This window comes from Syngnathus leptorhynchus, chromosome 3 (assembly GCF_054491065.1).
Source record: "Syngnathus leptorhynchus isolate UIUO chromosome 3, UIUO_Slep, whole genome shotgun sequence".
NCBI classification, from domain to species: Eukaryota; Metazoa; Chordata; class Actinopteri; order Syngnathiformes; family Syngnathidae; genus Syngnathus; species Syngnathus leptorhynchus.
In genome coordinates, this window is record NC_141197.1 from 5,870,130 (window position 1) to 5,897,521 (window position 27,392).

The 27,392-nt window shown below is 39.1% G+C and overlaps 1 protein-coding gene across 2 annotated transcripts; it reads left to right on the forward strand.

Annotated features, from left to right (window-relative positions):
- The first annotated feature begins 4,363 nt into the window (after window positions 1-4,363).
- wdhd1 (WD repeat and HMG-box DNA binding protein 1) lies at window positions 4,364-22,312 on the forward strand. 2 transcript variants are annotated; one of them, XM_085908360.1, is made up of 26 exons: window positions 4,364-4,495; window positions 4,737-4,822; window positions 5,304-5,415; window positions 5,520-5,671; window positions 8,220-8,331; window positions 9,732-9,782; window positions 9,868-9,963; window positions 10,041-10,133; window positions 10,691-10,797; window positions 10,947-11,088; window positions 11,493-11,712; window positions 12,126-12,304; window positions 12,413-12,597; window positions 12,728-12,969; window positions 13,739-13,876; window positions 14,104-14,260; window positions 14,814-14,928; window positions 15,150-15,281; window positions 15,355-15,566; window positions 15,701-15,831; window positions 15,918-15,983; window positions 16,783-16,814; window positions 16,903-17,067; window positions 17,313-17,452; window positions 17,757-17,892; window positions 21,609-22,312. In XM_085908360.1, the coding sequence occupies exons 2-26, from the start codon at window positions 4,746-4,748 to the stop codon at window positions 21,795-21,797; spliced, it is 3,381 nt and encodes a 1,126-aa protein (XP_085764486.1). In that variant the 5' UTR covers window positions 4,364-4,495; window positions 4,737-4,745; the 3' UTR covers window positions 21,798-22,312. The 2 variants fall into 2 exon arrangements, with proteins under 2 accessions (XP_085764486.1, XP_085764487.1); XM_085908361.1 differs by having other exon boundaries at window positions 15,918-15,974.
- The last annotated feature ends 5,080 nt before the right edge of the window (window positions 22,313-27,392 follow it).

The following is a 27,392-nucleotide window of genomic DNA, read 5'->3' on the forward strand; positions in this document are numbered from 1 at the left end:
CTCTCCAAAGCAAAAGAGACATTGGCTCTACAGGCCATACATGTACTATATGTTGTTGTTGTTTTTTCATTGAATTGTTTCATATTATTTCAGGCCTCGACGTATTTTTGAAATTTTCAAATATTCACGGTAATTATAACTTGACAACTGCCTAAGTGTAGTTTTTGACAGAGGAGCAAAGAGGATTGGAGTAAAAATATACATTTTATTTGGAAAATGTAGTTAAGTTATTGTGTGTAAGTTGACAGAAATATACTTAACAATACTGCTCAATCCAGTACTAGCACAACAAAAGCCCACTCTAATCAACTGCTTCAACTCTTTTGTGTACCTTACGCTCAATTAATAGAAAAACGAATTATGCTGCAAATGCCGACGAGCCAGTGACATCTTTCAAGTTGAAACAAAAGATGCAGATTCCCTCTGGCCATCAAAGGGTCAGAAAACAAAAGTACTTACAAGATTCAAAATGATATTCTGATGTTAATTGCCATTATTTATCAGCTTGAACGTGGTACTCTTCTACACGGTAGTACTCAGCAGAAGTACTTTTGAATCTTAATTATTCTCAAAACCCAAACCAAATCTCTCTCCTGGGGCTTGAGTGGAAACTGTGGTTATAGAGTGTGCCTTGTAGATTTTTCGGCATATTTCACAAGCGATTTGAGGGCAACTGAGATTCATTATAACGATCTAAACCTTTATCTGTATCGGACTCTTATGATTGATTGATAGATTGATTTTTTTAATCATACTTTTTTTTAATCACTCGCAAAGGAACACAGGGAATGCATTCTCCTCTACAACCACTAGATGGCGGTATATATCATCCAATTTTTGGCTATCTACTTGTTACACGAAGGCCTCTCCTCGATCATGTTTTTTAAATTGGTATTCAAACATGCTTCAGGCTTGTTAAGTTATAAATTAGTTTAATACATGTACATGGTGGACATATCTACTCTTCAAATACTCTGGAATCAATGTCATGCTCCCTTACATCTTGAACGATATCCACCGTATTAATACGCAAAACAAATAAATGCAATTTATGATGCTTCTGTGGTAATACTGTTTCTGAGCTTTGTGCCGTAAAAGACGTTTTTGTCTTACAATTTTGTTCACGTGACAACTGCTGGGCATTGCCATAGATCGACAGGCTAATGATTTGGAAAATTCTGCTTTTGCTTTCAAACAATCCAACTTGCTCTCCTGCAAAGGACATTCAGGGCTTCAGTGGAGCAAATACAGAAAAAAGGACATGAAAAATACCATTTCCTACCCAAATGGTGGGACTGCAATTAACGAGTTATTCAGCTCATCTATCTTCCAAACAGCTGTTAACAGGGAAAAATATAAATACAAAAGATTAGTGAAATAGAGTGCTTAATTTGGCAATGCACATTTTACAATGTTTATATCATATAGTTTTTAATTCCTTCTCATGCTGTGACTAAACTTTCCATTTGTCCCTCTTTTTCCAAATGTGCTTGTTAAAAAATGTGTAACTGGAGATGAATGAGAATGTGTATGGTAGTATCCAGTGCTACAGATTTTCTTAAATATATGTATTTTGCATTTTGTAAGCACATTAAGGACCGATTAATCCAATATGTTTTACCTAAAACACTCAGCAGTCAGACATTTATGCACACAGCATAAATGTCCTCTGTTGGTTCCTGTATGCTATTAGATTTCACTGATGTACTTTTTAGACACCCAGCTGTCTGCCAATGGAGGACTTCCTGTTGAACAGATCAAATTCTCCCCTGAGGTGCAGCACAACGTGATGAGTGGGTGAAGAGTCAACACATGGTGTTGTCTTTTCCCAGCACAGGAAAGAGTCAATATTGTATCGTATCATATAGTACATACATACTGTACATACAGCACTTTGCAAAACTTGTAGGCACCGTTATATTTAATATTTGCTATGATAAACATGTATCTTGAGAATATAACACTAGCATGCCCATTTCAAGTAATTTTGCCTTATTCCCCTATCGGGAACCCAGAAAAGGTCATTCCAACCGGAACACATTTGGCTTATTATCCTTAAGTGTGACATCCATCCATCCATTAACCATACTGCTTGTCCCCAAGAGGGTCGCACGGAAACTGGAGCCTATTCCAGCAGTCATCGGGCACTAGGTGGGGCACACACTGAACTGGTTGCCGGCCAATCGTAGCTTCAGTATAACAGACCCTTTGATTTAAATTGATTCATTGCTGGTGCACTACAGTTGGGCATAATTTGTTCACAATGCTTTTTATTTGTGGTTTAAAAATAATGCAGAAAAATACAATTACAAGTAATAATACAGAATTCAAACATATTTACAATTACCACTTAGAAAGCGAGATGTCCTTGTGTGACCTGCATTTCCGCACTCACTCAGCATTTGGATGTTCAGAACATATCCAGTACAGCCGAATCTTTCCTTTCTACATATCTGTCACAGTCAAAACATCGTAGAGCAGTGCGATTGAACTTGCACTGATGGTTGATCTGACGTCTAGCCCTTTTCCCGGGGCTCAGTGTGGGAGACGATTGCTGAAGCCATCCTTCCTTGCCCACATTCTTTGCAGCCACGTATCTTGCAAAGTCCACCAGGAAGTCCATCCATCTCTCCTGCCGCCCCGTACATGCTCGATACACTCCGTGTGCATTCAGTGCCGTCATGTCGATCATGTAAAACACTTTGACTGATCATCGTCGTGTTCCTGCACACATACTGTACCCTCGCACCATCTGATCCATCTCGTCCACGCCGCACTTCGTGGTGCCGTACAAGGTGACGGAGTTTGGCTTCCTTTTACGGGTCTCCTCAGTCCCCACCATGCTTCTTCCCTTTGGGTAATATATATGCGGTCATTGTGGCTCCAGTGGTTGAAAACACCTAATAAATAAGAAATTATTTCAAATGTAAGTTGATTTCATAGCGCATTCACATTCATAACACATCAGCTTCATCACCACATGGTCAGACAGTCTCCCCCCACTTGGAAGACTTTTCAAATATACGTATTTGGATTTCAAATAACAAGCCACCCAAAACTTAATGTCAAACTTGTCTGGTTTTGTTGTGATGTACTGCAGGAAAGGGCAGCGGGACTTTGACCGGTACAGCTGTGCAATAATATTGATGTGTCAACTCTGTACACTTTGTGTGGTGCAGGTATTCGGACAGGGCCAAGGGGAAGCGAGCCTCTAATCTTCCATCGTGATGACGTAAATGTCCGGCTATGATGTAAATCTACTGTTTATCTACTTCATTTTGGCATATTTTTTTATTCTATCTTCTGTTTTCCTAAATGACGACTAAAGCATCTGTGATCAGTATGTAATTAGAGGGTTTGAGTTCATGTGAATCAGGGAGATGACTTGATTGACCCCTTTTGTTGGGCCACAGGTGTGAAACGGTGGTCTATGTTAACCCACCCATAGAAACAGACACAACCCATCTCATGCAGGTTGCTCTCAAATGAGATGCAATCTCTTTTGTGCTGGCAGAATTCGTATTATTGGAGCAAACAATTCCTTTGATAGACTGTGAAGGAGAGGTCACAACATTTGGGTGAAGAGTAATTTCTCATACCTTGCTACTATTACTACTGCTACTACTCCAAACTGCAGGCAAAAACGAGTGAATGTGAAGAAAAAAAAGGTACACGTGAAACTTGCTCATTTCAGCAGCAACCATGCTCACCAGCTTCTACAACCACAATGGTATTTGCAAATGATGAGTGAATATCTTAGAATTCACTCATCATGGACGATGTTGACACAGGTGTGACTTTTTACATTTGAAGAAAAAAATCTGTAGTGCCTGCCTCCGACCTTTTCACAGTACATATATCAATAATATACACGTCAATTGTGACTTGAATTCAACGAAATGAAAAGTTTTGTCTGGCTCTGACATTAAATTAAATCACATAAGAACAGATTGCAAAAATTCCAATTCTCAATGATTTGTGGTGTATCTTGGTTTACTGAAATATATTTGGAACTATCATAAATTTATGATCCACAAATATGTTAAAAATTCACTCTGGTTTGTTTAGCTATCTTACATTACAAGAAGTTATCTTCAGTGACAAGTATGACTTTCAAATTGCACATTGTTCTAATTATAAAACATAATGTGGATAAAGTGATTGAATATTTGTACCTTATATTTATTTGTATTTATATTTCATATGTGCACTTCGGACCTATATATGATGCTCCTTCTGGCAATACGTAGATTGTCTGACATATGCAAAGAATAATTGTTGTCTAATTTGGTTCTCTAACCTACAATGAAGATTCTTTAAAAAAAAAAAACACCTTTTGGTACTTCCGGCTCTGCGTCGCTTTAACAAAGTGGGCGTGTTTGATAGTACGTCATCACGTAGTTGGCGGGACTTTCGATGCCGGTTTCCTGTGTACAACGAAACGCGGGAGATTCAGGAGACGTAGATCAACATTGAGTAGTCTTCAGGCAGAGTTGTAAGTTTCCCGAAAACGTTAATCGATCAAGTCTGATCATCAAAGGATGATCCTAAATAAGGTTTTATTATGTTGAATTTGCTGTATATTCGCTTGACTTTTGTTTGCCCGGGCTTCTTTGTTAGCTTAACTCTGAAGCAACAGCGGGGAACCGTAACAAAATGTTATGGACAGTAACGTGCTATCTATCATAATAAATCAACAAGATTTTGATTGTTTTCCTCCTTGTCTCATCTATTAGTTTGTCAAAATGCCTTGTGAAAGGAAGCCTATGCGTTACGGGCATTCAGAGGGACACACAGAAGTCTGCTTCGATGACACTGGGAAGTAAGTCATCTTTACTTACGTATTATATATCATAAAATTACGGCAAACGCGATGTGACATTACTCATTTGAAAACTTATCCACACATTTGTTTGACCTTTCACATTTTTTAGTTCGAACTACAGGTCTCAAATTTATGTAGCACTGTTACTACTTGTTGTTGCTTTGTTGTCAATCCCAATTCGTCAATTTTGACAACATTTGCATGCTGCAAATGATGGTAGCCAAAATAAATTTCACGCAAGAAAATATACAAGACAACTTTTGTTTTTGTCTTCTTACTCAAAAATTTGACACAGGAAAATACCAGATGTGTTTATTTCATTGCTCTGTTTCCTTAAGCAAGGTGAGCATCAACCTAAAGAATAAATGAAAAAGCTCAGTAGGAACTTTTTTTTTTTAGCATGGTTAAAAAGAAGATTTTCCATTTTGACCAATTGCAGTCCCCACAGCATAAAAGCTTCACTTCTGATTCTTCTCAGGTTCATTGTGACCTGTGGACACGATGGTGATGTTCGGATATGGGAGAATCTGGATGATGACGATCCAAGGTTCATCACTGTTGGCGAAAAAGCTTATTCATTGGCACTCAAGGTTGCTAATTTTCCAAATGATCATTTTCAATATGCTGTAAAAAGTCTATTGTGGTTGCTTTTCATCAAACAATTTTGATCAGCTGACCCATGTTCTATTTTCAGAATGGCAAGCTCGTGACAGCAAGTTCCAATAACACCGTGCAGATTCACACGTTTCCTGATGGTGATCCGGATGGCATCCTTACCCGGTTCACTACCAACGCCACACACGTCACGTTCAACTCCAGTGGATCCAAAGTTGCTGTCGGCTCCAGGTGTGAAAATACACCTTAAATGATGTAACCTTCTTTTTTGACACATTTTCCAAGCACTTCGAGTGTTTTAATTTACCTGCTTTTACATATTTTATCATTAGTGCACATATCATACTCGAGCTAACTTCACAATAGCTCGATAGCGATCTGGCCGATCGATCTGTGCGCCCCAACTTTTTAGGTTTCTCTACAGGCAATGCACTTTTCTCACAAATGTTTATCATTTATATATATATATATATATATATATATATATATATATATATATATATATATATATATATATATAGCCAGGAATGGGGTCTTGTAATGATTAAACTTGCGGTTAATCTATATATAATAGATATAATCTATATAATATATAGATATATATCTATATATATATAGATATATATATCAAATATTGATATATATAAATTGATATATTTTTGATATACAATTTATATATATCAAATATTGATATATATAAATTGATATATATATCAAAAGACACAGTGCTGTATTTTCTCTTACATGTAATTTATTACAAATGTTTATGTCCTATATATATATATATATATATATATATATATATATATATATATATATATATATATATATATATATATATGTATATACACACACACACACACACACACACACACATTTTGGGATTTGTAGATATTTTTAATTAATTAATTAGCCAATCAATGTGCGGCCATTAGTTGCTCATCCCTGTGTCAAAGTATCCATTCAGTGAAATTATAATTTGACACAGGCTGTATGTTTTTATTTCAGAACACTTAGAGACCATTAATTATAACAGAAACATTGATATTTTAGTTGGCGACGCACAATGTAGAATTTGAAATGCTTTTATTGTTTGAGAACATGAACTAAAACCTTGATTTTTATAAAAATGAACAGTCATTCATTTATTTAGGTCAGAGCAAATAAGGGGCAGTAATTGAGAGCATTTGGGTGGTTTTACTCCGTTGTATACAAATCAGACATAACTGTACGACAATACATTTTTGGACCCGCAGAACAAGCTGCTTGTCAATGAATCTTGCAGAGCAAGAAATATCGAAACCAGTATTACTTGAAATGGCATTAAGGTTCCACATTGTTTGTCACCATACGTTTGCTTGTCCGCAGCCTTAACTTGCAGGAAACTGCGATTTCGGCCTGGCCATTAAATATCCCAAATCCATTTTTTATCACAAGTAGAATTTATCCAGAATTACTTTCTGATGTATGAAGAGCAGAATAACATAAATAAACTACTGTTTATTTTTTTTCCTAAAGTAAGATTCAAACCATGTAGTGGTGGCGTAAAATTAGATTCTAATCAGATTTTGTAGATTCATCTTGAGTTTCAGGCGCTCTGGTTGTTCAAACTGGGTATCAGTGCGTCCTCTGCGTCATTCGCATAACCTACGTCATGAAGACAGCAGCTCAGAACAATGCTATATTTATCTGCCTCCTCCATCACTGCATCTGCCTCATGTGGTGGCTGAATTCAATATCGTAATTTGACAACACAAGTACTTACATGGTTTGAAGTTGTCTTCATTTTCCCATGCTCAAATGATGGTAAAGATAATTATTCACAATCACTTATGTATTAAAGTTAAGTTACACATTTTGCTAACGCCTCATATTTGTCTGTAGTGTGAAGAATGTCCTGCTTAGAGATTGACTTTTGATCAGCCTCTGCTGTGACACTAATCGAGATAAGCAATTCCAAAAATTAATGCAGAGATCTTATTATTATGGTTGATTTAAGTGACTTAGGTTAGTTGACTATTTCTCCATGTTAAACGTCTTAATTAATTGCTTATGGTATCAAGCTTCTCCAAGCCTCTCCTCTCTAAAATCAATTGAAATGTTTTCCGAAATCACGCGTCTTACTGCACCCTTTTTGATGAATAAAAAAACAATCAACATAGATTCATTCATTTTGCTGTCGCTGAGCAAGCTCAGCAGCAACACAAAATATTTTAATCGAGATTGTCACATTATTGTTTTTCTTCATATTCCCTTCTCAGCTTTTCACCTAGACATACCCCGAAACAGCTGAAAGATGAGCATACGTCACCTTGACTTTGTCAAACCATGCACATGTTTGACAGCTAGGAAAGAATCCTTGCGTGCTACATCAGTTGAACTCGGTTTTGAGCGCATTTATGACTGACCGGACAATGATGTTTTTATGTTGAAGATTATTATCTCACACAGATGACCCTCATACATTGACGTGCTTGAATCACATTTCCGGCACACAGACTGACGGAGCAGCATATAGATTGGTTTATGATTAGTGGTGATTGGAGATGTCTGCCTGTTACCGGAATTGATTTGTGGAGGGCGCGGGGCTTTATTGATGGTGGCATTTTCACAATGTTTTTTTCTTGTTATTATATTGATTTTAAGAAATAGGCATCTGTTTGACGTTGACGTAAATCAGAATTGTCTTCAGCTGACATGCCTCTTGTTTGTGCTGACCATTTTGACTGCAAGTACCCAGTGTGCATGTACTGATTTGTCAGTTCTCTCTTTGCTTCAGTGACTTTTTGGTTAAAGTGGTGGAAGTATCAGACAGCAGCCAGCAGAAAACCTTCCGGGGCCATGAAGCCCCAGTCCTCAGTGTCACCTTTGACCCTAAAGATGAGTTTCTGGTAGGTACATTTATGCCATGTATTTCATTATGAAGAACAAGAATGCACATTTTTAAACTTGAGTAATAGTTGAAGTAGACCACCGGACCATCAAAATATATTTACCATTTGTTCCAAAACATCTTTAAAGATTATTTTCCACTGCATTGTACCTCACCTTGCCATAGCTGTCCTCACTGTTGACACACTTCTATCAGTAAAATAGGGCTGTCCAAGTAATCGAAATTGGGATTTCGATTGTAGCTTCTCATGATCCTAAGAAATCATAGTTTAAGAAAAATTTGTAATATGCCAAATAGCACAATGTGTGTGCCAGTTTCCGGCATAGTATCTCACCTTGCCATAGCTGTCCTCACTGTTGACATACTTCTATCAGTATAAAATAGGGCTGTCCAAGTAATCGGAATTGTGATTTCGATTTTAGCTTCTCATGATCCTAAGAAATCGTAGTTAAAGAAAAATTTGTAATATGCCAAATAGCACAATGTGTGTGTGCCAGTTTCCGACATTGTGAAAGTACTCTGAATACAGCGTGTTGTTTGTGTAATTTCATTTCACAAGGTAATTTTCTACTTTATTTAAAAAGGATAGAGTGTTCAAGAATTCAGTGTTTCTGAGTAGTTGAGTTTTGGTACTTGATGAAATACCACGTTTTCAAATGAATAAATCATCTTTTTAATTTAATTGGGATTTTAATCCATCCCTCCATTTTCTATTCCGCTTGTCCCCACGGGGGGTTGCGGGCGTGCTGGAGCCTATCCCAGCAGCCATCAGGCAATAGGTGGGGGACACCCTGAACCGGTTGCCAGCCAATCGCAGGGCACATGGAGACAAGCAACCATCCGCACTCGAATTCACACTCAAACCTAGGGGCAATTTGAAATGTTCAATCGGCCTACCAAGCATGTTTTTGGTATGTGGGAGGAAACCAGAGTGCCTGGAGAAAACTGACACATGCACGGGGAGAACATGCAAACTCCACACAGGGAGGGCCGGAGGTGGAATCAAAACCGCACCCTCCAAACTGTGAGGCGGACATGCTAACCAGTGCCCCACCGTGCCGCCCTGGAATTTTAATAGCAATCAAAATTAGTGTGGATTGTGATTATTTCTTTTAAAGCTGTGTAATGCAAAATATAGCATTTTCCTGATTTAAAAATGTTTTTAATTTGTACATAATGCAACAATCTCGTATAACAGATTTTTGACTGAATTTGATTTGCGATTTTGTGGCCTTTAATATTAATGTGTTAATTTGAAAGAAAAAACCCAAAGTCTCATTCTTTACGTAACTGCGTCGTTAGCCTTGAACCTCAGGCCTTGACAAGACAACCCCGTGCGGGTGTGTATATCAAGAAAACCTGGAACCATTAATTTCTACCAAATGCTTCTTTTACCAGGCGTCTGCTAGCTGCGATGGCTCAGTCGTTGTGTGGAATATTGAGGAGCAGGTACGTCAAAGCCAAACACTTGTCTGCATAATGTTGTTTCATACTGCGCCTGGTTTGTCTGATTGGATTTTGGTCACAAATTCAGGCTCAGGTGATCAGCTGGCCTCTGCTGAAGAAAACTAATGACGTCAGCAATGCAAAATCATTATGTCGCCTGGCCTGGCAATCTCACACAGCAAAGGTTAAGTGACCAAACTGTCCATTTTGTATCGTTTTCCTGGCTTATCTAATTGATGTATGCACATTATCTGTCATCAGTTTTTGGCAGTTCCCGTGGAGACCAAAGTTCACCTGTATGAGAGAGGCTCCTGGAATCATGTGAGCACCCTGTCTGATGATCTGCTGACTCAGGTGAGTTTGACACAGTTGTTTTGGTTTGTTTTTTCTTTTATAGAGTGGTGGTGTGCCTCTACACGGATTAAAAAAAATGTAACAAAGTAATTTGGAGAATACTAAACAGTATATTGTTGGCACTAAAAATACAATTTACCTATGCATTTTGTTGTTAAACTATAAATATGGAGGAGGTGGCATATAGTTTCAACCAATATTTGTTGATGTAGGCCCTGATCTGGTTATTCCATCTTTTGGACTGTCTAGTGAAGCTTTGACTACGTTGATGGGGAGAAATCCATTCTTGAGTACTGTACATGTAATCATTTTGGTATGACACTGTTTATACAAGTCATTGAAGTCTTTATTTTTTTCATTTTTATGTAAGCCATTACCCGACATCAGTAATTTGTCATTACAAACCGGAATATTTGCAAACAAAATGATAATAGCTAATATAATTCCATGGTACAGTCTTGATGCAGTACTGCCACAAATCTCTAATTTATGGCTTGAATATTTGCCAGGAGGTAAATTTGATACTTCTTTACAATGTTGACTGTTTTTGCTTTCAGCCAATCAATGTGGCAGCATGGTCTCCGTGTGGAAACTTCCTTGCTGCTGCCAGCGTTGGGGGGTTCATAACAGTGTGGGACATCGAAAGCAAACTGTGTGTTGAGCGGTATGTAATATTTGTGGAATCTTGTCATTTCTGGGAAAAAATTTAATACAACATTAATACAAAAAGGATATTTCTTTCCTATTTGAAGTCATTTCAATATTATAATAAAGGATGACAGTTTTGTTCAAGTTGCTTTGTTTACTCCGCAGGCAGAAGCACGAGAAGGGCTTCACGGTGTGCGATTTAGCCTGGCACCCATCCGGCAAACATATTGCTTACACAGACAATGAGGGCTGCCTGGGTCTGCTGGAGGGTTTCAGTGCATCTGGGTCTAAAACTACCTCTTCTAAGGTAGCACTCTGTTGTGTCTAAACATTTATTTCGATTGTCAACAGAAACTACGCTTAGTATTGTGTTTAAATTTTGTGTCATACCTATCACAAGAAACTGTTGAGTTACAATGACTTTCATTATTACTACAAGGGCTCTGCATAAGATAACGTGAATTTGAACAAATGAAGTGTTCCTCTGCTATTTGTGGTGGATAAAAACTGAAGAGGACCCAAAATATTTTGGATTGCTTATTGATGCCACAAGATGGGGCGAAGTCCAACATAATCTTGATCAACTATTTTGGCGCAGGCGTCAATTACTTGCTTTTTTACCCTACATCACCCACAAATATACACAGTTTTAAAATGACCTGTTATTAGTTGTTATGGTGCTACGCCTAACGTCTTTTGGCTTTTCATCAGATGACTGCAGAAAAAGGAGAGAAAGGCTACGAAGATCTATTTGATGAAGATGATGACCGGGTCATGGATGAAGGATTGAGTGATACTAACTCCCCTGCTAAAAAAACATTCAGTGCGGTCAATGAAGATGAGGAGGACGACGATGACGATTTTGTCATACCTGCAACAGGGCGGGTGAAGAACAGAAGAGGAGCCATACTGGATGATGAAAATTCACTTGGTGAGTGTTGCCTTGGTGCCTGGTGACACAATGAATAGAGGTGAATTAAAACGTGAGATTTTAGTCGTTTAAAGTTATGACTGGTTTGCGGAACAAGAAGTTAGGCTTATTTACCATACTTTTTTTTTTTCCATCTGATTGTTTTATAATCATAGACTAGAAGGTAAAGAAAAAATATAGTGTAATTATGACTTAAGTACTGTATTTGCAAAGGTTGATAAATAAAATTTGCTGCACAAATTTGGGTGACGTCACCACCCATAGGGCCAGAACTCGATTGTAGCACAGAACACACCTTTCACTAGTCTAAAATATTAGATGAACACCCTGGACTGCTGGTTGTGGGCAATGCTTACACAAACTTTGTCGTGTTAGTATATTATTATTATTTCCATTGTCATGTCACTCCACAGATTCAGGCTCGTTAAGGCCAGCTAAATTTGGAGATGACGATGATGCCGACAGTGCCGTGATGACTGCAGCGCCTCTGCCTGCGGCCTTGCGCCCGGTCTATGAAGGGCCGCAACCAACGCCACCCCAAAAAGCTTTTCAACCAGGCTCCACTCCTATCCACCTCACTCACCGCTTTATGGTAGTTTACAATGAGGCATTTTTTTAACTGTTCATGCCTCACAGTTTGTGAAATCAGTTTCAGTTGCAGTTTAACAAAAGTGGGTTTCTAATGCCAACTTTCCTTCAGATGTGGAACTCTGTAGGGACAGTTAGAGGCTACAATGACGAGCAGGACAATGCCATCGATGTAGAGTTTCACGACACGGCTGTGCACCACACCATGCACTTCACCAACACGCTTGGGCACACAATGGCTGATGTTTCCCAGGAGGCCGTGCTCCTAGCCTGCCCCAGCTCAGATGAGCTAGCAAGGTATGCCCACCGGTGTCCAGTCAAATGGTGATCAGCAATTATATGTCAGCCCCCACAGTCCGGGCCGTGACCACAATAAATTTCCACATGCTTTCATAGCAATTTAAACATTGTTTCTTTGCATTCTTAGTAAAATACACTGCCTTCACTTCTCATCATGGGACACCAACAAGGAGTGGATGCTTGATTTGCCCAAGGGGGAGGACGCAAAAGCATTGTGTCTTGGTCAAGGCTGGGCGGCTGTCGCCACCGACGCACTCATGGTCAGGCTATTCTCCATCGGAGGAGTTCAGAGAGAAATCTTCAGTCTCCCGGGAGCTGTCGTTTGCATGGCAGGACATGGAGAGCAGTTGCTCATTGTATACCACAGAGGTACGCACGCATGCATGCACACACACACACACACACACACACACACACACACACACACACACACACACACACACACACACAGCTGATGGTTGTCATCTACTAAAACGTTCGAAACCACAGCAAAACGTTGACAACAAAACACCTTTTCCTCTCTCACGCTCTCTCCCCTGTTGATTCAATTGCACAGACTTAAGTTGCACAGGCTAATCGAAACGCTAGTCAGCTGATGTTTCTCAACTACTACCTTTCAAAACAACATTAAAATGTTAACAATAAACCCTAGTTTACAACGCAATTGCGTACTGACTGTATCGAAGATCTGGGCACGCGTTAATTCGGCATTGTGCAAGATTTTCACTTGTGTTCCATACGAAATTAACCACAGAATGGGTAGCCTAACCGTAAAAAGAGAGGAGTTACGTTGCCTTGCTTACTTGACTGCTGTTGTCTTTACTCATTGTCAGGAAGACGTCTTTTCATTCCCCGATTTAAAATGCCGCAACATCTTTGCGGCTATGAGTCCACGACACGTTGCCGCAAGCCATTCAGTTCTACTAAGCAATACGCTGTAAGACGTACCAGTTGTACTGAATACATAATTTAAATTGCCACACTATGTGATTTCGGGTATTGTGGCCAAATCTGCTGTATAATAATGATGATAATAATAATTTATCATTATACCCCTGCTTCAATAAAAAATACTTCACAGGTTGGTGAAGCATTGAAAAGTGCATACTTGATTCTTTGTGTCATTTTAAATCACCAGGGACCGGTTTCGACGGGGAGCAGGCACTGGCTGTACAACTCCTGCAGTTTGGTCGGAACCGAAGGCAAATCATCAATGGGGAACCTCTCCCAATTTCTCACAAATCTTATCTATGTTGGCTTGGATTTACTGCTGAAGGTACTAACTACATTTCTTTGATCATTTGAATTTTTAGAGAACCCTACTAAACATTAAAATACTTCAACCAGTTTTAAGAAAAATATTCACGTCCACAGTAAAAAAATCCCATCCTCTAGGTGGATAGAACTAAGTAATCAACAAAACTATATGCCCTCTATGCCTTTTTTTTTGTTTTGTTTTAATTTGAGGATTTTAAAGATGTCAGCCTGGTGGTATATTTTCAGGTACCCCATGTTACGTGGATTCTGATGGGGTAGTACGAATGCTGAACCGCTCCCTGGGCTTGACTTGGACACCAGTGTGCAACACGAGAGAGACGTGCAAAAGCAAATCAGACCACTACTGGGTAGTTGGTGTTCATGAGAACCCTCAGCAACTCAGGTGAGTCCATGGATAAAAATTATTCCGGGTGTTCATCTCTAAGAAATCTCTTGTCATCTGATGGATTAAATAACAGCAATCTCGGTTCTTGTAGTAAACGAATCGTAATAAAATGCTACAAATGTATAGCACATACACTAGATGTGCTCAATTTGAGAATCAATTTTATTAGCTTCCAAGCTTGCATACAATAGCAACAAACAAACAAATATGTAAGCAGGAAATTGCACACTATCAATCGTGCACCAACGAAAACAGGTGGGAACAGGTTGCTTCCAGTATCGTCATGATGGAACATGTTTTCTAGTTTGAGGTTTGCTAGGCGGCAGTTTTTAATTGGAACACTTGTCAGAATAGGCTCCTGGCTACTTCTTTAAAACATTTTCATAATGATATTTGTATGATCGATTTGACTGCTATGTCTTGTCAGTTGTTTGTCAAGTTAGAAATGCACGTTTGCTTTTGTATTCACCACAATGGAGGGGTAGTCGGGGGCTAAATTTAACACACCTATACAGTACAGTTTAATAAATATTCCAAATCTTTTTTTCAGGTGCATACCTTGTAAAGGCTCGAGATATCCCCCTACCCTGCCCAGACCGGCTGTGGCCATCCTGCCTTTCAAGTTGCCTCTATGTCAAACAACCACTGAGAAAGGACAGATGGAGGTAACATTGTACAGTTATCGTAATGTTTCTTTTCATTCAATCCAGCTGTCCTATATCAAATCTTTCATTTTGCTCCCCGTGTGTTTTTTTTGTTATTGATTATGCATATTTGAAACAGACAAAGCTCCATTTTCTTCTCTGATCTGCATTTTCTGATTGACTGGAAGTGCAATATAGAATTTTGGATTTGAGATACCCATTTTTCTTATCTAATCCTTCAGGAACAGTTCTGGCGTTCCATGCTCTTCCACAACCACTACAGCTTCCTGTCCTCCAGCGGCTATGAAGTGGATGAGGTTGGACAGAGTCAGTCACAGAAAGAGCAGCAGGAGCTGCTGATGAAGATGTTTGCAGTCAGTTTCAGTCTAATTTTGTGCTATGGTTCTCTGTCGTCCTGACTGATTCCTTGAACTTTGCTTCTTCTAGTTGTCATGTAAGTTGGAAAGAGAGTTTCGTTGCGTTGAGTTGGCGGAACTCATGACTCAAAACGTGGTGACGCTGGCCATTCGATACGCGTCGAGGTCCAGACGCGTGGCACTCGCGCAACGGCTCAATCAGGTTGCTCTGGAAAAAGCCAGCCAAATTCAGGAGGAGCAGGAGGAGACGGAATACTCAGACATTAGGCGGACTCCATCGGGGTAATTCCAACACATGAAGCAATGTGATCTTTCTCGTAAGATATCGCTGCAGAGTGCCGTCGTCACTTACGTACATTTGATCGAGATAGAGATGTGATATACTGACTTAATGTACAATCATGTAATCATGACAGTTATGACCAGACTGAGGTCAAAGCAAAGCATCACTGCAGAGAAACACTGGAGGATGAGCGGAGCCAAGAGCTTGAGGAGCAAGAGGACCCACAGATAATAGAACCTAAAGATGGAGCCAAAGCCCCAAAGTGTCAGTCTCCTCCAAGCTTGCTTTACATATGTTCTCATTATGGCTGCCAGTTATTTCATACTAATTGCTCATGTCTGATTCTGCAGGTCTAAACCCATTTGCCAAAGTTCCAGGATCGCCTTCAAAGCAAATAGCCCCTCTCGGTGAGCAAGGTTTGTCCTCAATCAACTGTCTGTATATTTACATTTGAAATGATCTCAATGTAAATATGAGTCAACAAATTGTGAAAGGGTAACATTGATGAATGAGTCGTCAACAGAAAGTCTGTATGTTTAGATTTGAAATGAACTCAATGTAAATTTGAGCCAACAAATTGTGAAAGGGCAACACCGATGAATGACAGAAAGGTTTTATCAATACATTTTATGATTCATTTTTAAGGACTCAAGGTTATAGATCTACATGTAATGCATAATGAGACCAGTGTTGCTTGTGTACAACTGCTGTGAATGGTTAACATTGACCAAATGGATGACTCTGTATTTAGGCTGATCTTTGCAGGGCCATAATTGTCTGATTTAATCGGTTCGACGATTAATTGTCAGACCCGAGAAACTATCCGAGCTACTTAAAAGTCAAACCGCTCTTTTAAATGTTGTGGTCTCCACCACCTTTACACCTCTTGCCAGCAATCTGTCAGTGATTGAACATGCCATTTAGCACCCGCTATTTGCGATTTTAATGAATCAAACCAAAAGACAGGGTATGGATGGAAGAATTATTACGAGGTTGTTTCGCTTCCCTAAGATGAGTCGCAAATGTAGCAAATGTGAGGAGCCTGCACGATACATAGAGAATGTGATCTCTATAGGTAAATCAGAAGAAATAGTCAGAATTCTGGTATCATTTGATGGAACAGCAGTGTGGTTGTGACCATGTTGATAGTGGAATCGAGAAATGGCAGCAATTCCGTGTTGAGTGTTTTACTGTAAGTGTTATTTGCTTTTGCAGCTAGCAGCATTGGGCGCTCAAACCCTTTCAAGGTGAGTTGTGTACATATTTTAAACAAATAACTGGTTAGGTATGTTAATCAATCGATACCGACTAAAGTTTTTGACGGGATTCTTGCAGGTTCTTGGTTCTGGGAAATCCTCTCCTGTGTCTTGTCATCCTCGTGTGACAAACATCCTGGACAACATGACGTCCAGCAGGAAGTCGGCTTCGCTAACTGCATCTGCAGGGAAGTCGAATAAAAGCCCGGTCCTCAAACCACTCCCCACTCGAGCAAAGGCAAAGGTACTATTAGGTATAATTTCAAGCCTCCTTATCGTAGTGGACAGTTCAATGAGGCGAAAATGGTAGCGGAGGTTTCTGTAAGAACCACTCGTGAAGCACGCATACTGTACATGTGTAAGTTTATGAACGTGCATTGGCGCAATGCGGATTGGTATCTTTTGCATGATGATATTGTTTCTATCAAACACAGAACAATAGAAATAATTGAAGACTTACGATATCTTGTGTATGAATTTTTCACCCAGGCTCAGTCCACTCTCCTGCAGATGAGTGTAAAGACAGTCAATAAGAAGACAGAGGAGATCATGGAGAACAGAGATAATCAACAGAAACATGCTGATCTCCCAACTTCTCCCTCACCAGTCGACAATGCTGAAACGAAGAGGTACAAGATGTCACCTTGTACAAAGTTCAGCATCCCTATAAGGGATGCTGAACTTTGACTCCAGACTTTTCAAAAGTCTCATTTCCTTCCATCTTTCACATTCAAAGCTAGTCATTTATTTTGATAGTCACACAGTAAATGCCAAAGAAGATTACGCCAGTTGAACATTGAGATCTTTAGAGGCGTCGTGTAATGTGTTTTATGTACATTTACAGTAATTATTCAGTAATTCACATTGCAGCAACAAACTAAGAACAAATGGGAGAAGATTTTGTTCTCATTTGAGGCTTTTGCTGACCGTTAGACCAACAACAGGCTTCCAGTTGTGGTTGGAAGAGAACAGGAAGAACATCATAGCAGACCACCCTAACCTGGAGGAAATGGACATCATCAAAGAGGCCATGGGAATCTTCAGGAATCTTTCAGCAGAGGAGCGACTGGTATGAAACACCTACTAAATATTGCATGTTGTGGATTACATTTTAAAAACTTTTGTTGAGCATAGAATCTTTGGTGACTCTTAAGAATGGCAGAAATATATATGGGGGGGTTGCCAGAAACATGCATGGCAGGGGCGACTGGCCACTCCAGATTGCCCGTAGGTGTGATTGCGAGTGTGAATGGTTGTTGGAGTTACTTCCTCACTTGAAGTACTCCACAGCTTCACTCCAACCCCTGGGGTTACGGTTCAGTTGGCTTCCAGATTAAAATCGGAAGAAGAGCAGGAGGAAACATTACATTAAATATTTGGGAAGTGTTGAAAGTGTTTCACCCTCTCAATTGTCCTGATTTCTTTGGGGAGCATGTTGTGGCCAATGAGGGCATTACAAGAGTTTGTCCTTATTTTCTTTTTGAATTGTTCCTCGTGATTGAATATTTTGTGCTTGATGACAGCTGGGATAGGGTCCAGCACACCCGCGACCCTCGTGAGGATAAGTGGTTATGAAAATGATTGGATGATTTAATTGTTGAAAAATCGACTGGCTAATAATTAAAAAAACCAAACTCAACACTGCAATGTTTATTTGGCACTAACAACAATCTGTGTGAAAATTTGGCTTTTTATTGCACATGGAACTTTTGTATATTATGGCCGAAAACCCCCCACGTCATATTTTCTGATGCACATTCATCAAGATCAATTGTGTTGATGTTTTTTTTTGCCAGTGTTTAGACGTGACATTATAGGTGTAGAGAGCAAGTAACCCAGTCGTGACCTTGCATTCATTTAGTTGGCAGCTGGACGATGCTTCATACAGAAGGGGGAGGAAGTGGTGGTGGTGGTGGTGGTGGTGGTGGGGGGGGGGGGAGTATGCGTGTTGCCTGGGAACCCGATTGAATGTGTGATGGCAGTGAAGCCACAAATCATTGATCTCATGATTACTCTGAGGGACATAGAGGCAGTTGGCCATGCCAAATTTCTGTTTTCAGGCACTTTTGCAGCTCTTGTTTGGGTACCAGTACTCTGCTACTTTGTTTCATGTCGATACAGACATTTTTGTCTCTGGTGTTAAAAAGCAGATTTGCATTTTCTATTTCCACTGATTGTTAGGCCACTAACATGTTGCTTTCTCCTCATACAATGCCACAGGCGAGTTTCATCTGGTAATTTATTGTCTAGACATTTATTTTACAATTGTTTTATTTTTTTAATGTTTCATTAACCTTTAGTTAATCAGGACAATCTCATTGAGATCCACAGATCTCTTTTACAAGGAAGTCCTGGCCAAGAGACAACACCACAACCCAAGAAAATAATTACAAGTAAACATTAAAAGCCAAAGAATAAGAACAGTAGATGATTTTTTAAAAAGCGTTTGATTAAGAGAGACATTTATGAAAAGCAGCAGATGCAGCAGAATATGATTCCAAGACCTTCAGAGTCTAGTGAAACTGGGATAAAGTTTCAAGATTTGATAGTTTTATTGTGCTTTGCAGAGAGTTCCAGTCAGTGTGAATATTATTGAAATATAACAATATTGAAAAGACATCTGTCCTTTCTGTGTCCTGACACTTAGGGGCACTTGTGTACACAAATCCTGGGAATGACGAGCATAATAATGCGAAAGTATGGTGGGAGCAAACCTACTAATCCTTTATATATAAATTTGTACCAGTGTGTCAGCCGGCGGGTCAACAAGGCAGACCAACCAAGCCGGGAATACAGTTCACAATGATCAGTTCGCAAACTGCAGTTTGTTATAAAGTGTAGAGGCATGAAAGAAAGAATATGTAGTGCCTTGGTTGGGGCATGCATGTATAAAAGGTCTATGGAAGAAATGTTACAGCAGCAAGTCTCTTTCTTGCATGGAAAGAAAAACTACATTTGTTTCTAACATAGAAACTCAACTTCAGTTGTAACTTATTGACAAGGGCATCAACGCGAGGTTTTATAGACAAAAACTCATCAATTAAGATGCCAAATATTTTAAAGCAGTGAAAATATCGTCGGGCGTAGCGATGGGAGGAATATTCTGTTGCTTAACTTTATTATTAGAAAACTTTCTAATACTCACTTTCATTTGCTTGTGTTCAGGGACATTTTCACTATCACAAATTACATTAAATGTATTTTGTAAATAGTTAATGGCAGTCACAAAAGAATACACTGTCCCGTCATCAGTGTAAAAATGACAACTTGCCTTACATTCTGTCCCACATGATTAATACATATATTGTAAAACGAAGTGGTCCAACAATAGACCCTTGTGGTACACCCTGAGTAACTGTCAAAACATCAGACCATAAGTCATCATGCTTAACACATTGAGTTCTATTATTAAAATAATTGGAGCGCCAACTAACAGCGTGCTCTTACAAGACAGTGCTGCTCAGTGGATTTTTCAGTATCTTGAAAATGATTAAAAATTATTATTTAAAAAAAAAAAAAAAATGTTCTGTATCTACAAAAATGTAAGCACATTTTAGTGGTTCTTTACCTTGTTGGAGGTACCGAACCCCACCAGTTTCATATGCGCATTCACCGAAACCCTCTTTTGTGAAAAATAAATAAATAAATTTCATATTCAAGACATTAATGTTTTTTACTGGTGCACAAAATGAGCCATGCATGAACATCACCTCAAAGAACAAAACCACCACAATGCATGAACTCGCACACAAATTGCATACCTGCAAATCAGTGCGACTTCTGCTGTTGCCTTTGTGAGACCAGTTCGGATTTACATTAAACGATAAATCAGGTGTGTTCGTAGCTCCGCAGAGGAGGCTCTGCCGAATCCCCTAGGGTTCGATCAAACCCAGCTTAAGAACCACTGGTAGACATAATACATAGATTTGACTAATTCAGTTTTTCCTTTGTGACTGTTACACAGGCTTTTTAAAATGTGTGTGTGTGTGTGTGTGTGTGTGTGTGTGTGTGTGTGTGTGTGTGTGTGTGTGTGTGTGTGTGTGTGTGTGTGTGTGTGTGTGTGTGTGTGTGTGTGTGTGTGTGTGTGTGTGTGTGTGTGTGTGTGTGTGTGTGTGTGTGTGTGTGTGTTGGATCACAATATAGTACTTTGTGCTACCTTGATATGACATGGCATCGTGTTGAGTCAAAATGTAGTATCTTCAGGGGTGAAGGTGCGCATCCCTACTAGATAGATTAAACAAGCAATGCTCAATTTGATAACTGGATAAAACCAAAAAATAAGTCGTTTATTTGGTATCGTTGTAATTGCATGCAAACTCCTGAGTGGCCTTCATGCAAAAGCTGCTCACCCACAGACGGGAATATATCTTTTTGAATAGCGAATCCCTTTAAAATTCAATCGTGAGGCGTGGTCACTTCAAGTAACGTGTGCTGCTTTGAATACATCTGCAAGTGAAGTGTGCGTGGAGTGTTGGTCCTGTCATCAGGCCTGATGATTCATCCTAGGCTCAATGGGCTTTTACCTTCAGGAAAGTGCTTTCTTTTTGTCTTTGCTCAAAGAGAAAGGAGGAGCGATGTGAGCAAGAAGCCGACGAGAGCCAGTGGGCCTGAAGAGATGCAACCTGTCAATTGTGATTATACATGACAGGATGCAATTTCCAACTGCATGCCCAAGTGTTGCTGCGTGTGTTCACTCATTATCATGGAGCTTGCGTCCAAACAGATGCACACTTCCCCCTTTGGTGTGCCCTTATAATTAACATGTGTATGCCAATTTTCATTCAGGCATTGACTGAGCGAGCAAAAGGCCTGGCTGATGACGTGATGGACCTGAAGAAAAGAAAACGAAGTGAAGCAGGCGGCAGTGTAGAAGATGAAATTGGTCAGGCAGAAGCAAAGGAAAACAATGCCAAGAAGAAGAAAGCAATGGATCCGTCTTCGAAGCTTTCAGCATTTGCCTTTCACAAGAGCTAAAATTTGACAGATCTGTCTTGATGTGAAACTTTGTATTTTGTGTTCTTGTTCAGTAAGTTGTGTTCATATCCTCAATTTCTTAAGGCTCTAGTACACTTGTTGATTCACACTTGGGATTCCTGTTTTTGTATTTACTCTGCCCCAAAGTGCCATTAAAGATGTTTTAATGCTTCAGTTGCGTAATCCTGGTTACCCAAAGAAAAAACTCATCGTCCAATAAACAAAATATTCTGGTGAAGTCAGGATGAGACTTGGAATATGGCTGCAAGAGACTGTTTTGTAAGACTGGTGCTGTTACATAGTCTTACAACCTCTCATAGATCTTGGTGAAATGTACAATTGGCTTTACCTTGGTAAAACCCCCCACAGTAAACTCACAAAATATTGATTATTTTGCCAGGTCTGATGTGTTTGGTAAAGATTTAGACAACCTATCAGTTTGTTTTCTTGGCAAACAGCAAATTGCCATGGCAACGGTATTTAGCACAAACTTGCGAATATTGTGTTTTAACATGACTGGCTAAACTGTCTTCCAAACACATATGACATTTAAATAAAAATCAAAGAATAATACGGGTTCTTCATTTAGCCAGTAGGTGACATTGAAAAAAACAACTGTAGATGACAATTGAGACTAGTCTCTCATCAAATTTGTAAAATTTTGAGAAAATTGACTTATTTGGTCAAGTTGGAGCAGCTTTTGGAATCATAGAATTGTGATACCCAAATGGGCTCACCCTCTGCCAAAAAGTCACAACATTCAACGTAAAGCATGATCGTCTTCTCCGTTCGAGGTGTGCATGGCAGTACATTAAAATGTAAATATGGCATTTCTTGTCACCACTAGAAGGCGCTATATGTCGACCAGAATATCATATACCGTACTGGCCCGAATATAAGACGACCCCAATTATATGACGACCCCCTATTTTTCAAGACTCAAGTTTGAAAAAAGACTTTTTGAAAACCAAATGTAATTTTTATATGCAAAAACTGTCTATCATATCTTAATATCTGAACATTTAAATATGTAAACTAAAGTGCAATCACATTTGTAACTGAATGGCTTCTGGGTTTTGAAATGTAAATAAACCAATCTACTGTGATAAAACAACAAAATTGCAATAACTGCATTAACCCTCAAAGTGAAGTCTAACTAACTGTAGTCTTGAAACAAATCTGAATAAGGAAAAATATTGCAATAAAATAAAGAAAATTGCTACCGCTACTGTTGGGGAGCCTGAGGACTGTATAGGGAATTTGCTCGGATGGTTATGCTCTTTTCGCCCCCGGGTGTCGGTCAGAACACAGGAGGGAAGTCGTGGTTCAGTTTTGATTGCTTTACTGAATTATTGGCAAAAAAAAATAACCATAAATGAAATACTCTCGGCCACACATCAAACATAAGGCATTGATCGAGACAATAAAATACATTTGCTGGCGACCGTTAGTTGCCGTGCCGCTGCGTAACGGTTACTCGTATGATGCGAGGCGAACTTAAAGGAGCGCGCCGGAGCTGTCAATCAAACGGCACGCACACGAAGCAAACCGCGATCAGACAAACGGCACAAAAGTGGACACTAGTAACAATGAAATGTATATCCTCACTTTGTGTCAAAGACGCACACAATCACAGCAACATACTCAGTCGATACCTGCAGCCTTTAACTTACAGCTGCGCACAAGCTCCAACAATCGCGATAAGCTGAGGTAACTCATGTGAGATTTAAGCCACGGTGACGTAACTTCACTTTAAAAATATCTGGCGCCATCTAGCCTTGCGAATGGTTATAATGTCTAGACCCCAAATGTAAGACGACCCCCACTTTTTCAGTCTTATTTTAATGCAAAAAAACATCGTCTTATATTCGGGCCAATACGGTAGAGAGCTCTTTTGATGCCATAACTATATTAATGTCAAGTTTTGGCTTGCGAAGGCAGCAATTACAGGGGAGTTTTTGAGCATTTCAGGAGGAACACAGGAAGGCCAGAGCTGGAATTGAACCATGCACCTCAGAACCTTGAGGCGGACATGCTAACCTGTGCTCCACCGTGAGGCTCCCATCACTTAAATAGTTTCTACAGGTGTGATTTTTTATCAACAAAAAAATGGCAACTTCAATTCTAAAATACAAAAGCAATAAAAAATAAAATATATAATCCCATCACCTGAGAGTCGTAGAATGGCACGATATTGACGGGAGCTTCCATTTTGGTTTACATAGCAGTTGTCTATATGCGTGCTTTCTACCACAATTTACTTATGGTCATGCTAGAGTGTTTCAGAACAGCCTGGAGAAAAGTATGTTCTTTTGCCATTACCTTGATAATAAACTCGGTAAGCACCAACATAATGGTAAATATTCACATTAAAAAACTGCCTGGGGAAAAGGTACTGCATGTTCTTTCCAGCTGATAAACTGGTTATCTGTTCCAGACGTGTAATTTTCAGGTTTGCCTAGTCATCAAGAAGCATTTCAGATATCCGTAACAACATTTTTCTTATTCACAACTATAATCATCAACACCACATCTTTCCAGGGATGGCAAAGCAATGCCAAAAAAGCCATTTCAGATATCCACAGCTGCATTCTTCCTAATCGCAACTGTCATTCGGTTTCTGGGTGTTTTGGCAACGCAATTGCTAATAAATGACCATCTATCGATACTCCTTTATGATTTTGTGTTTTATATTGATCGTCTTTGGAGACATACTTGACTGAGACAAACAGGGAATGACAGAGCAAAAGAGACGGGGGCGCATCGGTTCGGAAGTCTTGGTTCGTAAATAGAGGCAAATAAATCGTGATGTTCCGGTTCGTATCTCGAAAAGTAAGTAAGTATAGGCGTTCGTTAGTAGAGGTACCTCTGTTTCTACAATTAGGCCGACAGTTTACTGTTGACTAGTCGTAATTCTAGTTCAAGATGTCTTTAGAATTCACCTCAATTGAAGTTCTACAAGTCACAAATGTCTTAAATTAAGTTTCGATTAGTGCTTGGCTGGTTGAACATTACAAAAATACAAATTCGGATAAAGAAAAGAAAGATCAGTTTATGTTTTAGATCAACAGTGGAAGGAAGAAGTACAGTAAATTAGCTAGTTCTACCTCATTGGTTTATATGTATTACTGCTATCAATTTGTTACATCTTATTTATGAACAAAAATGCTCTTACACTTTTTTGGGTTCTTTTATCACAAACAATTTTAATTTTAGGTTATATTACCTGACATGTACTTCCGCCTTCATCAGAGTGTCACTGCTGTCATCACTGCTGTCATCAGTGACACTCTGATGAAGACATGCCAAAAAAAAGTGATTGACAAGGGAAACAAAATGAACTTAGTACAACTAAAAATGCTCTTTATCACAAGTGTAAGAAGTAGCTTGCTATTTAAAGGAAAACAAATAAACAAAAGCCTTACACATCTGTGCTTATAATTTACACTTGTATAATAGGTTTACCTCAAGTAATTCATCATGCAAACATATTATTCATATCTGTAGCTGATTTATATACTATTTTGGCGCTACTATACTTTTAAATAACCTTGTGAACACGAGAGGTGATTTGAACCTTTTCAATTAATTTTCACAATTATTCCATAAATTGACACCAGTAGCAGAGACATAATTGCTTTGTTTTGGTTCTTATGTTTAATTCTGTAAAAAATGATAGATGTATCTCTCTAACTTGAGTAATAGTCAAAATGACATTTGGTACTTTGAATTCGTATTTAGAGTTCTCTATCAAAAAACATTTTTTTGCACATTTTTGCAGAGGACAGACTTCAATATGTTCATTTGTGTGAATAAAACTTCTCATTGCCTATATTTAAAATTCACATAATTATCAAGACATCTACATGAATATATGAGTAACTTTAATTATGTATAGTCAAAATGACATTGTAGATATCACACATACAAATACTTAGAATACAGTTCTAGGTATCTCTAATTCCATGACTTAATTCTTGACACTGTCATTTGACTCCTCAGAATTAACAATGTTATATCAATGTATTTGTGACTAGTTGTGTAATCCAGCATTTAAATGTTACAATTTTGCTACTCGTGTTTTCACAAAAGACATTTGATGTTGAAAACAGTGCAAAGACCACGCCACTGAGAAATGTAGTAAAACTAGTAGAGCTGCTACTAGTAATGCCATTATTGCCCCATTTTTCTCGAGTTAGATTAGATTAAATAAATTGAAATACAACCACTGTGACACAACGAATATTTTCAGGTTGTTTGCATTAGGCATCGTTAGAAAAATCTACTTAAGATAAAGTAGGGTGACCAGACGTCCTCTTTTCCCCGGACATGCCCGGCTGGGGAGGTGGTTAGGTGACACCCAAGCTAACAGCGGCTATCTAGATTCTCGTGGATCAATTCAAGATGAGGGAACTGCAGCGGATTACCCTCCTCGAAGACACTGCCAGGACAATCGAGGGCACCTCCGACAGCTCTTTGCTTTGACTTGGACATCCACTTTTTCATTGATTTTCATATTACGTATTTTATGTGCCCTCTCCGCATCCATTGCAGCCTGGTGATCCTGAAAGGGGGATCCTTCAATCTGTGGTCCTTTCTCAAGGTTTCTCATTTTTCCCCTGGTAGTTTTTTTTTTAGTTTTTTCTTGCCCTTTTAGGAGCTCAAGATCAGGGGATGCTTTGAGAATAATTGTCAATTGTTTGTCTATGTGAAGCCCTTTGAGACTGCTTATGATTTAGGGCTATACAAATAAACTTAACTTGACTTTTGAGCCCTAAAAAAATGACAGGGGGGAATTTTCAAATATCGTCCGGGATTTTGTTGGACTGCCTCAAACATAATACACGTACAGTCAATAGAATTGCCACTCCGTTCCATTTTACTCATTTCCAAGTTTTTCTGCAGTGTTCGTAAATGATTATTAAGTAACGCCCTTCTCCTCAAATCTAATCACTTTGCTACAAAGTAGGATGGACTGGCCAGTCTACACCGAATGTTTACAAGCAATGTCAAAACAAAAATGCACGTTCCCGGAGAAGTTGAATAAAAAAAAAATTCCCGTGCTTTCGCCAGGGTCGTGATCCTTATGAAGCTGAGCGCTTGACATGCAAGGCAGGCACTGACGTGTCTGTGGCAAATAAAGGTGCCAACGCACCCCGCAAGAGAACTGAAAAGGAGCCCTTTTTTCTTCTTCAAATGCACCGATGGCCGTATTTCTTTAGTCTTTTTTTACTTAGTGTACCACTATAAAACTAACAAATGTCAGTGTACACATAGTATGTTTTTGTTATCGTATATATGTTGTTTTGTGTTATCCGGGCCAATAAATGCAATTGCTATAACATGACACAAATGATCCCCCCCTCATCAAAAAAAGAAAAAAAAAAAGAGCACGCCCCCTCCCAAAAAAAGGTGTCCTCTTTTTCAGAAACTCAAATCTGGTCACCCTAAATCCTAAAGTAAAGTCATATGGCAGAACAAATTGCCTCCAGCTATTCTGGCGCCACGTGAAGAAAACGGGCAAGTCCCCGCCCACCGAAAGCCTACTGGCCAATAAGAACTCAGATGGGGATAATCTGTAGGTATATATAGCGA